Raw genomic sequence first — 14034 nt, 5'->3', positions numbered from 1 at the left:
GTTTTAACAAATGAAGGGCGTTGTTTTTCATTTTCAATTAGTATTTAATTTTAAACTTTTGCATATTCTTAGAAAGTTGAACTTATTATTTATAGATGTATCTGTTACCTGTATAACAAGTCACAACAACTCTATTTACTCTGTGCAATGCTTCCGGTTTAGACAGTCTGTATAACTTACATGAATTTTAAATTTGTAAAGAAAGGTATTTTTTTTTTGTAATTTCAGCATACACGTATTACTATGTATAATTATGTAATCAGCCAAAACTTAATTTGGGCCAGCCATGTTTTAAATTCTTACTTTGTAAAATGTTATACACGTGATAGAACGAAATAAATTAATCTGAATCACAACACTGTCGCCTGGAAACAAAAATTGCTCCAACGGGGTGTTCCCAGTTTGCAAACACCAATTGTTTGGTATGTTATTTTAAGGGATTAAAGTCAGTTTCTAAATTACGAGTTACCTGTAGAATGTCTGTTTACCTGTGGAAGATACTTTGTGGGCAAACATTTTGACTATAGACTTATACAGTGGTTATTGTAGGCTAATATAGTTGGTTGATTTTAGAAATTGTACATTTACATTAATTCTATTTAGTATTTTATAAAAATGATATATTTATAATGTATTTACTATCATCTTGTTTATGTACAATAATTGTGTTTAGTATTTTATATTATGAATAGGTTGGCGATTATGTAACACATTTCGTGGTTCTGAACCGACTTAGAATTATCAAATATCATTTGCCACACCCATAACAAAATTTGCTCCACGACTAAATCGGTCACGACAATGTTAGCGATTATTATCACTTATTTTGTAATTCTGAATCGACAGATATCTGCCACACCCATAACAAAATCGTGTGGTGCCAAACGTGATTTCACTTACTCCGTCACTCCTCTTGCTTTCACTACTGCCCGCCATACAAAGTGTTTACAAAGTGATCTGCTTCGTTTTCAATTCTATTACGGAACGTTTTCAGCGCTAAATTAGTAGTCAAGCTGGACATCGACTGTGGATATCGAAATAACATAGAAACGTAAATTGAAAAGAACAAAACGCAAAAAATTAATGTTTTACCTAGATGATCCTTTAATCATTTCACAAAAAGACACCTGTATCTACAGTCTTTATGGTGGGGAATTTATTTATATCTAACACAAAATCATTAAACTAAGTCCAGGCTGCATTGTTATATCTACGTTCGGTACAATGCAATCTGGCAAATGTTTGCTTTTCATATTCAATAGCGTAAAGAATAAGTTCACGTTTAATGTCTATGTCTAAAAAGGTGTAATGTGAAAAACAGAATACAAACACAAGGAAACAAAGACTATCAAGTGTTATGATATACCGGCATTTTATGTCTTAATATGTCTTATTTATAATATCACCGCTGTGACGTCATTGCACACTAGTCCACCTGACCTAGTCTTGGACGACGACAAAGTAGATATTGTGATCTTTTGTGTAATATTTTCAATGTGCATTTGTTATTTTATTTCTGTTTCGTTCTTATCCCCTCACGAGATCTCCGGAAATATGCATTTATATATTGTGGTTGTATTTAAAAGTTCGTCAAGTCTTCCCCATTGTTCATGAAATATTTAGAAAAAAAGCGTACTGATTACCTGACAGCTGCGTATTAGTCGATGTTAATATTTGCTTTTTTTGTTTTTATTTCACAGAATGGGGAAAAGCTTTCATCATGCAGATTTCAAGACACCTGGAAAGTCTGACTTTTTCTGAACTGAGGGTATATACCAGCATATTTGCATACTTTTCAACCATCAGGAAGTATTGTACAACATACATTCAGAACTGATGTTACTGCCATTAACATTGATTAAAGGTATAATCTTGTAATATTATTCTAATTAAACTTAACTCATCATCTGTAATTTAATAGTGATAGAAAATGATGCATTGTATATAACGTTTGTTATTGAAAAAAAACTCAATGTAATCATCCTCGATACTCCAGGGGTTATGATCAATTTCATTCTCTGTATCCCTAGAACCATCCTCGATACTCCAGGGGTTACGATCAATTTCACTCTCTGTACCCCTAGAACCATCCTCGATACTCCAGGGGTTACGATCAATTTCATTCTCTGTATCCCTATCCTCGATACTCCAGGGGTTACGATCAATTTCACTCTCTGTACCCCTAGAACCATCCTCGATACTCCAGGGGTTACGATCAATTTCATTCTCTGTATCCCTAGAACCATCCTCGATACTCCAGGGGTTACGATCAATTTCACTCTCTGTACCCCTAGAACCATCCTCGATACTCCAGGGGTTACGATCAATTTCACTCTCTGCACCCCTGGAACCATCCTCGATACTCCAGGGAATACGACCAATTTCACTCTCCGCACCCCTAGAACATATGGCAAAATTGTAGGCACAAGCGAAGTAATTTGATTGGTTCCAGGAGGAAAAAATACCAACGACAGGCTGATAAGCTCCTTTTGTAGATTACAAAGAAGCGACACCAACTTCATATCCATTACAAAATATCGTTATGTGACCTCGAGATTCCTTTGATGTACATCAAATGATCAAATAGTCATTTCGACTTGTCCACAAGGTGTCGCACACGGAACCTTCAATTTTGCCGTGACATGTTTTAGGGGTAACACCTGGTGTAAGGATAGATTTTAATATGGTTGATTATTCATACATATTCAATGAGGTGCAGCTATATCTCAAAATGTTTTCTTCCTGGCAAAATGTGTAAACTATTAAGTCTGGCAAACATAATAGTAAAAAGCAATCTCAAACTCGTTATTATGAAATTTATCAAACTCACATTTTTTTCTATAAATTATACAAAAAAAGTTACAGTGTTAAGTTACATCTTGTGCTAATGATTTCCTGAATTCGTGTATAAATTTAATTTGAAGATCACATATTAAGACAGTGCTTTCCGAGATGTTAACACTCCTTCAATTGGAACTGTAAACCTTAGGTTTCATCTTAATGTAAATGTTATCGTTGAAAATTATTCCTTTCTAGAAATAAAAGTTTGGAATTCTTAAACCACTAATATCTCTAATTTCTATTACACTTTCCAGACCACATTTTCTGCATCATATCTGGCGGAACTTGATGTGACGTCATCATGGTGTTACCCTGGTAAATACAAGGGTCGGCACGAAATCTTCCAGCATTGAAATTAGCTATCGCTTGTAACTTGTATCCGAGTTTTCTTATACAGAGGGCAACATACACGTCCTCAAGATGGAAAAATGGTACATGCTGCGACACTTCAAACACTTTTGTTACAACGTTCATACTAGTAACGTATCCGGTACCGGAACAAAATCCCGGATAATGACTTCCAGGAAAACTCCTTTTGGAGGCATACCATTTTGAACGCTGGTCACGGATTGGTTGTGCCTTTTGATGACATGCTCCTCCTACGGATGTCTGTAATTGGTCTTTGCGGGCTTTCGCTGCAGTAATAATGTTAGGGATATTGACATACATATCATCATCAGTTTTCATCACAAATTTGGCTTCTTTGCACTTGGTGCTGGCCCATTTGAATGCCATCATGGTCTTGTAGGTCAAATTGCTGTAACTATCTTTGAAATCTTCCTGAAGAATATCCTTGAATAAATTAAATTCCTCTTTGACTTTATCGTTCATCGCTGGATCAGCAGGTGCTCCAAGTAGGAAAGCATATCGAATGTTAGAATCTAACGAATTGTTTTTAGCGTAAGTGAGCCATGTTCTACGTATGGTGTCCCTTTGTATTCTGTTCTTGTGAATAGTAAATATCATAACAACAATGTCTATTTCCGGAGACTTATCGTTGCGAGAACATATTTTGTCATTGTCTAAAATGTAATTAAAACTGTGTTTGAAACAGGACTCACAGTTGTCCAGACGATCAGATGGAGGTTTAGATGGCGCTTTAATCGGAATCTTAGTCAGGGAAATGTTTACAATGGCTGAATCGTTCAACGCGGTCATGTTACGAACTATTGACTTCCAGTTTGTCGGCGTTTGTTTGTTTCGAGGTAATTTCAGCACGCCAAATAATACCCCTGTTTCATTGTTGAATAGGTTATGTACAGAGTCAGATAATTTCTCCGACAATGTGAAGATTTCATTCACGTGTTTCCAGGATAGGGCAACACTACTTACAATAACTATACATAGGCATATTAATGTGAAAAATAAGGCTTTGTTGTTACAAGGCCTGCTTCCCTTCTTGATCCTCATCATGTCGCAAACCAATCCCTGTCACTATAACACACGCGAAGGTATCAATATCGACTTTTAATCCAGTCTCGAGGTCACTCATCCGTGCAGGATATCTTACAATGTTGAAAGACAGGTTTGGTTGAATCGGATTTCTGTAACTGTTATTTAACAAATTTCACTGCAGTTGCTTTAATTCCTTAATGAATGTCTCACATACACGTTCATTATACCTAAATTCATATAACCGATAGTTGTTTCGGTTACATACTCAACACCTGGTCAGGGAAATCCATATATCCATTTCACCTGTCACGTTCGTAATGACACTTTTTACAGAAGTAAAGTTAGTAGACGGCCTACACCACACGGGAATACCCAGCATATATGTTAATAAATGTTATTGTCATTTGAGTCCGGGACAAATCCTTGTCATACAGCCCTGCAGCTCTGTCAGGTTTGATCAATACAGAAAAGCACACATTACAGGTGAGCACAATGGAACACAATATGAGCCATGTGTTACTAGGTCCGACAGTGGTAATGGCCTGAATCAGTTTTCCTGTTTGTAATGAGGCAGACACACGACACGTACACCTATCGGGTACACAAGACGACATATGTGCGACCATATACAGGTACCCTAGAATTGGTTACAGTAGGTAAATATGGACCAATCGTGACCGAGGTAGATCATTATTAGACGTTTTAGAGGGTTAAGCCAACATTAAGTAGAATGTCCTCCCGGTATAACGTGTCAAGCGTGAATAAACTGCAGCTGTCCTTGTTTGCTCGGCATGCGGCAACCTGGCGAATAACATAAAGAAAGGTTGGTGACGGCAGGTTACATTACAAGTCAAGTACATGGATACATTATGTTAACTGAAATGTGTGGTGATGTGGAAACGTATACGATTATATGTGTTTGCATGTATTATGTTGTAAATTTTTTTTACCTGTCTTTTTAATGATTATTATGAAATTTCTATGCGTGAATGTGAGAATAATTGATGTTGTTTATTCATATATATCTTCCACAACAAATCAAGAAGATTTTTTTTCCGTTGTAAAGAGCCTGCGGCGTCAATCGGCCGAAATGATTATCGAGACACCTAAATTTACACCACCACTCTCGATTTAATTTTATAACTTTGAATTTGTTTTATGTTCTATGTATGTGATGTGATTTATGTAATATTTGTGTCTAAATAAAGGGGCAGATTGCCTCGAAAATTTCACAATTCACTTATCCGTACTGTCCTTATTACTTCATTGATCATATATCTATTTCCCTAAAATACAACAACAAAATGGATACATATTCTGATAAGGAAGACAAGAAGAAATAGAAACGTCCGTATCACATATAGACTTAATATCTTTCTCGACACGCATATTGGTTTTGTTTTGAAGAATGCAGGAGGCCGAAGTCAGGCGTTCGTTTTATAAAGTGAATGGAAGTGAATAGAGTCAGGGACGAATGACAGGGCAATAAGAAAGAAGGCCCAGTCGTGACTTTTCTGTTTTTTTTTGTGTTTGTTCACTGAACCGTGAAGCCTCTTCTTGCTGCTCTTACCTTATCTTCACTATACTGATGATGATGATGATGATGATGATGATGATGATGATGGTAAATGATGATGATGATGATGATGATGATGATGATGATGATGATGATGATGATGATGATGATGATGATGATGGTAAATGATGATGATGATGATGATGATGATGATGATGATGATGATGGTAAATGATGATGATGATGATGATGATGATGATGATGATGATGATGATGATGATGATGATTTAAAGGTGTCAACAGTATGATGATGATGATGATGATGATGATGATATAGTAATAGAACGGTTTTCTCTACATTGTACTTTGAAATATAATAAAACCGATTAAAAATTAAATCTGCAGACTTCACGGATGATTGACCATGAACAGCTCACCGAATATCCAACAACAACAATATCTGAAACACTTAAGCACGGTTGCCTGGGAATTATTGACATGAAATATTCAACCATACAAATCACACAGGAAGATAACGTATTCTCTGAATCTTGAATGATGTATTTTTTTTCATTCATGTACAAAAGTTGTTATGTGTAAATGCTGTGTCCAAATTCAGATGTGCCGTGTTTACATGCATTTTCTCATATTGACTGTTTACATAAAAAAAACCTGTTTATAATTATTTGTCACAATATGTGTAGATAGTGTTAGGAAGATTTTTTCTAGAAAGCTCGGTTACTAGAATGACCTGTGTATTTCGGGAAGTTTCTAAATCTAGAAAGCTCGGTTATTAGAATTACCTGGGTGCTTCCGGAAGTTTCTAAAGACACATGTAACCAAGCTTGATACCTGCAAGTCTAGAATCATCTAGACAAGAACTTTCTAGAAACCTTTATTGTATATAAACATGATATATCTAGTTACGTACATCGAGGACAAGAATTACCAAGAAACGATCAGCTTTATCATATATCTAGTTACGTACAACGAGACCAAGAATTAACAAGAAACGATCAGTTTTATCATATATCTAGTTACGTACATCGAGACCAAGAATTGCCAAGAAACGATCAGCTTTATCACATATCTAGTTACGTACATCGAGACCAAGAATTGCCAAGAAACGATCAGCTTTATCATATATCATACGTATCGAAAGAATTGCCAAGAAACGATCAGCTTTATCATATATCTAGTTACGTACATCGAGACCAAGAATTGCCAAGAAACGATCAGCTTTATCACATATCTAGTTACGTACATCGAGACCAAGAATTGCCAAGAAACGATCAGCTTTATCATATATCTAGTTACGTACATCGAGACCAAGAATTGCCAAGAAATTTAGGACTGATCAGAATAAACAAAATGACTAACAAGCAGTGATCCTGGATCAATGAAAGTGTGCTACTGTTATTTCTTTCTCAGGTTCCAGAATAGTTCCTAGTTGTTCCTTTTTAACTTTGGGACGGATCAGAAAAAAATGACAGTTAAAGATGATTGTTCATTTTTCGTAAAAGGAATTTTCAAATTTCATAATCAAAAGCAAAAACAATGAAATGAAGGAAATATCTCCGACGATAAAAAAAATGATGACCCATCAAAGAGATTGTTATTGTAATGATAACAATAAATGAAGGCCATCTTCACTTTATAAAATGTAGATATAGCTATACCAAGATTAGTAACTTATTAGTGTTAACATGTATTCATTGAAGTCTCAGTAACCAAGTTCTGAAGGGCTTGATTTATAATTCTAATTTCTGGACGAAACATAATGTTTGTACCTTTTTATGGGACATGTGGCGGTAAACTTGAATTTCCGAAAAGGAGGGACAAGCAGAATCCATTTGCCCCGAGGTCAATTTGACTAGCACTCCATAAGATTAAGAACACAATTTGATACCGCATCTGTATATGATCTCATGAAGTAAGAACGAATGGTTTCAGCAACACACGCAGATAGCCATCTTGGAAGAATAGGTCACCAGCTTTAGGACTTACTCAGATTCGAGAAATAAAAGGTATCCTAACCAGTGTAGATTTTATAAGATTTCTACACCAGTGAAAACGTGCATTTTAGAATCCGGCAACATATGATTAACGGACAAATATTCGTCAGATTGGGGTTCACCACAATTCCTCCAAATATTGAATTACATTTTTTATACATTAAATAAAACGAAACAAAACACAATATTAAAACAAACACAGAAACAAAGACACAAAATAAAAAAAACAAAGAAACAAAACCCTCAAGTGCTCTTGTTCAAGAGTATAAAAACTCCGTATAGTTCAAAGACTGAATAACCCTACAGTATCAACTATAATAGTATCATGTATGTACGGATATTATTACAGGTAAGCATTTATTGTCGATTTCAGGACAGAGCTACACTGAGTTGTTCCATACGATATACAGTGTACACGTTACAAGCTTTGAACAACTACATTACAACTGACAAGCAGGACTATGTGTATTTAACATCAATTAAGCTTTTTGGTCTGCTGAAGGGGTGTTACAGATGTTGAATTTGACAGTATTTTAAATGCGGCGAAAGATTATTGTTTTCATCAGTGAAATAATTTCAGTCTAAGTTGTTTTACCTTTCTTAATATTGATTGCAGTACCAGAGTGTAAGGTACGGAGATCTATTAAGATCAAGCATGACAATGGACCAGCTAATTTATTTTAGAAGCGGGAAAGATATGTCTTACACCCGAGATATCAATGTAAACAGTTTAAAAGATTCAAAAATAAGATAGCACATTTACAAAATAATGTATGTCCTGTTCAGACTACACAGCAAGCCCTCGAATAATTATATACCTGTATTATATCAGTGATATAAAAAAAATCATGCAGCACTTGTGATATCGCACCTACTCTACATGATTAATAAAATTGTTTTCCTTGACAGCTTTCTGAAGTTTGAAAAACATCGACTAGTGATACCCACTTTTATTCGCAAGCTCAGCGGGCGCAATAATGTATAATATGTGATCATGCTGAACCAACAAGCTTCAGCTTCACACATTGTTTCATTTGATAAACAAACATCCATTTTGTAAAGATCAGTAATAACAACACTACAATGTATAAAGTTGATTTTATCTATTCATTTATCTAACAGGCTTAACGTCCGGTATTACAGCCTTTTGGCCTTTCAACACTTCAGGAGACGGAGTTAGTTCGACAGTCAGATTATCAGGTACAATCTCTGTACTTAACACAAGTTAATAAATATCAATTCATGGATATCGGTGTTCCATCCATGTTCACTATAAAGTCCAAACCTGTAGAAAAGGGGAGACACGGATAGATTTGTGAACAAACGGAAGAAAATGAATTAAAAAAAAGATGAAAAGATCTCAGAAGAATGCATGTTATTTAAGTAAATACCTCCTCAAAATTCGTTTCTTACTACGTAGTCCACTTTTTGTATACTCTCTCAATAAATTAACTTTATTTATATATTTACTACTTATACTGACAAATCTTGTAAGCGAGCGAGGAGTCTCTCTGTTTGAGAAAACACAAATTCGTTCAGGGAATCAAACCCCGGGCAGCAAGGAGAAAAGCGTGTGTGTTACTACAACACCACCTGACCAACGTCAGATGGCGATGATGAATGTAACAACGTCTTGTAAATAACGAAAAACACGGTTATAGATCCAAGTCCGTGGTAACACATTGATATGTCGGCGCGTGACTTCCTAAAATCTTGCAAAAAATAAGCAAATTAAAAAAAACACGCTTCTGTGAATCTATTCAAACTTTCATCGATATTCACCTACTTTTTAGTCCTAAATTCGGAATTCTTCTCTAAATCTAAAGGTCAACAGGTCAGTGGTAGGAAATAATAGGTCAACAGGTCAGTGGTAGGAAAGAACAGGTCAACAGGTCAGTGGAAGGAAACAAAAGGTCAACAGGTCAGTGGTAGGAAACAATAGGTCAACAGGTCAGTGGTAGGAAACAATAGGTCAATAGGTCAGTGGTAGGAAACAAAAGGTCAACAGGTCAGTGGTAGGAAACAATAGGTCAACAGGTCAGTGGTAGGAAACAAAAGGTCAACAGATCACTGGTAGGAAACAATAGATCAACAGGTCAGTTGTAGGCAACAATAGGTCAACAGGTCAGTGTTAGGAAACAAAAGATCAACAGGTCTGTAGTAGGAAACAGTAGTTCAACAGGTCAACAGAAGAAAACAATCAAAGGCAAAGACATTAGGTCAACGGCAGGAACAAGAAATCAACAGCTCCACAGTAGGAACAAGAAATCAACAGCTCAACGGCAGGAACAAGAAATCAACAGGTCCACAGTAGGAACAAGAAATCAACAGGTCCACAGTAGGAACAAGAAATCAACAGGTCAATAGCAGGAACAAGAAATCAACAGCTCAACAGTAGGAACAAGAAATCAACAGGTCAACAATAGGAACAAGAAATCAACAGGTCAACGGCAGGAACAAGAAATCAACAGGTCCACAGTAGGAACAAGAAATCAACCGGTCAACAGTAGGAACAAGAAATCAACAGGTCCACAGTAGGAACAAGAAATCAACAGGTCCACAGTAGGAACAAGAAATCAACAGGTCAACAGTAGGAACAAGAAATCAACAGGTCCACAGTAGGAACAAGAAATCAACAGGTCCACAGTAGGAACAAGAAATCAACAGGTCCACAGTAGGAACAAGAAATCAACCGGTCAACAGAAGGAACAAGAAATCAACAGGTCCACAGTAGGAACAATAAATCAACCGGTCAACAGTAGGAACAAGAAATCAACAGGTCCACAGTAGGAACAAGAAATCAACAGGTCAACAGTAGGAACAAGAAAACGGCAGAAAAACCTCGAGTTAGTCGTAAATATCCTCCTTGGGCAGATATTTCTTTGTCCTACCCTCAAATTAAGGAATGATCCTTTTTTCTACCCCTCATCTCCAACATGATAGACATAGAATAGCGAGGACAAAATATGAGGCAAAATCTATTTTTTTGTTATGTTTTATTTTGACCAAACTGTAATATACATTATACACTGTGCAAAGACAATTGTGATGGTAACTCATTGTCATAAAAGATGATCAGATACTGCCCTACAATAATATAAACCTTCTTTTGAACCGTCAATATCAATCAGTCACGTCCCAAAATTACAACTTCCAGTTTAGCACGTGTTTATGTTCTGTGCGTGCTGGTGCGCCACCGGAAGTGTGGATATTTCTGTTCGATGGGTTAGAAAAACTAAACATTACTCTCGAATTTTGTTTACAAGATACCATCTATACCTGATCTACTAATCTTAAATGTTTAAAAAAAATCTTGAACTGTTTTCAGTTTGTTCATAATTCAAACTAAGAGTTAAACTATAATACAGCTGTTTCGTCCTTCTCCTAGAGGTCTCAAGCACATGTTTACAAATAAATATGTCATCGGACATTCATATTCTTGGAGATAAGGTATTTTAATACAGACGGCCATATTGCCGTTTATACTCATCATGTTGTGAAAAGAATGGGATAGACAGGTGATAAAATATCTGTTAAGTAAAACAATAAGAAGCTATAAATACGTAACCATAATCGTAATCTAAACTAAAGATTAAAAGAAAACCATGTATATAACAATGGAACCACCAGGCGAACTAACGCACATCAAACATGTCCAGATTCATATCGCACAAAGATACAGAAAATGGACTGCAGCCGTAAAGTGTCTTAATATTCGTGCAGATGTTTGGAAAGCAATTAAATATCATAACAATATATAAAATAAAATCTACAGACATAAGTGTTACAATAAGGATAAATTTTGAGAAAAAATATCGACGACCATTGAAATATATTAGTTAAACTGTAATAATATCATATCATACAGGAAACGACAAAAAATACATTATCCTTATAAGCTATTGTAAATTAATAAGGCACAGATAACTTGCAAATCGTGGGAGAGATATTACCAGGGATTATTTTAAACATGAAGACATTTGGTGTTAGAAGGAACTGGCACTCATCTTAGAACCTCTGTGCAGAAATAATGACAAAACATCGAGTGATCTACTGTGGATTCATTTTATTTCGTGGGGGTCCAATTTTCGTTGTTTTCGTGGATGAGCAAATCCACGAATTTAAAAACACAACGAAATATGAACTACTTACTAAAGTAATTTTGAAATTTGACCAAGTAATCTTTGCCGACACCGGAAACGTCCACCGGTAATGACAGAAGCCCCGTAATTAGTCGGGAGTCGGGTAGTCTGAGGCTCGACATGGATACGCTAAATTGGTGTCAACGATATATAATTATATATTATTAAACACAACAAAGGGTAAGTACCCATTGTGATGCTAAGTATGATGGGATCGCAGTCGTTAGCGACACTGTGGACACTAGGCTTGATCGGACCATCCTGTCGATTGAAGATTGGATCCGTATTTCTATCCGACTACAGGTTCACAATAATTATTAATAATGCAGATCTTGTTTACACACCTGTTTACACACATGGTCCAATCGATACGCGTGGTGTATTACAGGCTAATTTCACTGGGTGATATATTGATATGGTGTGAGGTAAACGTTCATTCTGGAGTTAATGCTAAATGTTTAAAACCTTTGTTTATAAAATTCTTTCATCTGGTACAAGATATATTATTAAGAAGTGTTTTCCTGTAAAAAGAACTTAACATGGCGGAAATAACCTGGTCAAGCTGCAATGGTATGCTAGTATTCACAATCTTGGATATCTTGGAACAGATGGTAGAATTTTACAGATATTGAATGCGAAAAAAACATTACAAAAAACATTAATATATACTAAAGGATATTCTTCGCTCTTTATTTTACATTTAATAAAACATATTACAAATTTTGATATGATGTTAAATAACACTGGACTATGGAAAAAAAGGGCAAACACAAGATATTGAACATATAGTAGAGATATTAACGTGAGCAGGAACAATAAAAGTCAAGGATACAGTGTATAATAAAGAATAAGACAAAATAACGTCAATCTGCTGTGGCTTGGTTCTGGATATACACATGTACTTCCTTCTAAAATTATGTATGTATAAAAATTACAAAATCCATTGAGGAATGGCGAAAGTGCATCTCCCCACCTAGAATTATTACTTTTCTTTCGATCACTTGGGATTTTACTCCTAGGCTTTAAAGAATCAAGACCTTAGCATCACTGACGAGTCCTACAAAACTGCTAAATTACCAATTATATCAGCACTTTCCAACTCACGTCTTTTCCATCGTATTCGGCGGAATGTTGCATGACGTCTTTATGAGCTTTTCCATGGTACACACCAGGGTCAGCTGGAACTCTAATGCGATTGAACCCTGATACAGCTGTTCCTTATGTGTTAGTTGGTGTTATTTGGTGAGATATAATACGTTGGAACTAGTTTGATGTCTGCTGGTAAATTGTTGGTCATCATTTCTTTGTTTTCAAACTCAGTTGATTTTAGAACTTTCAGTAATCGTTTGGTATCCTTTTCATACAGTTCCTTGAGGTCATTAGCAATTTCCTCAGAAAACGAAGCCATCTCTTTGATATGGTACCAAAATATTAGCATACTGAAAATCATCAGCACACATAATCCCAATAACGCAAACAACAGCACTTTTGCACTACATGTTTGGCTAACCTTCTTTTCTAGATCAGTCATGGCTGGACTGAACGAACACTCAAACAATCAGTAGGTTTTACACAGTTTTTACCAACCCGGCTGTCGATGATGTGATATTTTTTCAGCAGAAGAATGTTACATCTACAAACATGTCAACATTTATATCAGATTTCTGTTGTAACAACCGCTTTTCTAATAATTAATTACATGCACTTAACTTAGCACGGCTACACATGATCATGGCATGCACACTGCGGATGATTGTGTAACCGATTTATGTCGCCTTGTACCCAGTGATACAGGTAGGTAAACTACCCACCGAATTACTTTGTCAGTGCATGGTTGGGATGTCATGTGTGACTTGACGGACTCACTATGCAAGGTGGGCAAGTCTACATCAAGTTATGATACAATTAAATACCCTCGGTTAACTATAGAAATGTCCCAAGCCTTCAGTACCTTTGTCAAGAAATATCTGTAAAAAAGAAACAAGGGTTTTAACATATGGCAATGACGAGTCTTTGAAGAACGAAACAACTGTAGGATGCCGAAAGAGTGTTTGTATCACTTGTATGTCTTTGGTTAGTCCTAAGTGCAGATTATCATCTATATTTCAACGTTTGTTTCAGCAAA

At 35.9% G+C, this 14034-nt stretch overlaps 1 protein-coding gene across 1 annotated transcript; it reads right to left on the bottom strand.

Annotated features, from left to right (window-relative positions):
• Positions 1–3072: 3072 nt before the first annotated feature.
• Positions 3073–13440, bottom strand: LOC132559272 (beta-1,3-galactosyltransferase 1-like). The gene is made up of 2 exons (XM_060223887.1): positions 13166–13440; positions 3073–4165 (listed from the first exon to the last, which is right to left on the bottom strand). The coding sequence occupies exons 1-2, from the start codon at positions 13438–13440 to the stop codon at positions 3073–3075; spliced, it is 1368 nt and encodes a 455-aa protein (XP_060079870.1).
• Positions 13441–14034: the final 594 nt, after the last annotated feature.

The sequence above is a fragment of the Ylistrum balloti genome, unplaced genomic scaffold (genome assembly GCF_031769215.1).
Source record: "Ylistrum balloti isolate Yb309-2 unplaced genomic scaffold, AGI_CSIRO_Ybal_v1 Utg370882, whole genome shotgun sequence".
Classification (NCBI taxonomy): domain Eukaryota; kingdom Metazoa; phylum Mollusca; class Bivalvia; order Pectinida; family Pectinidae; genus Ylistrum; species Ylistrum balloti.
The sequence above is the reverse complement of the archived record's forward strand: the minus strand, read 5'-3'. Positions and strand labels throughout refer to the sequence as shown.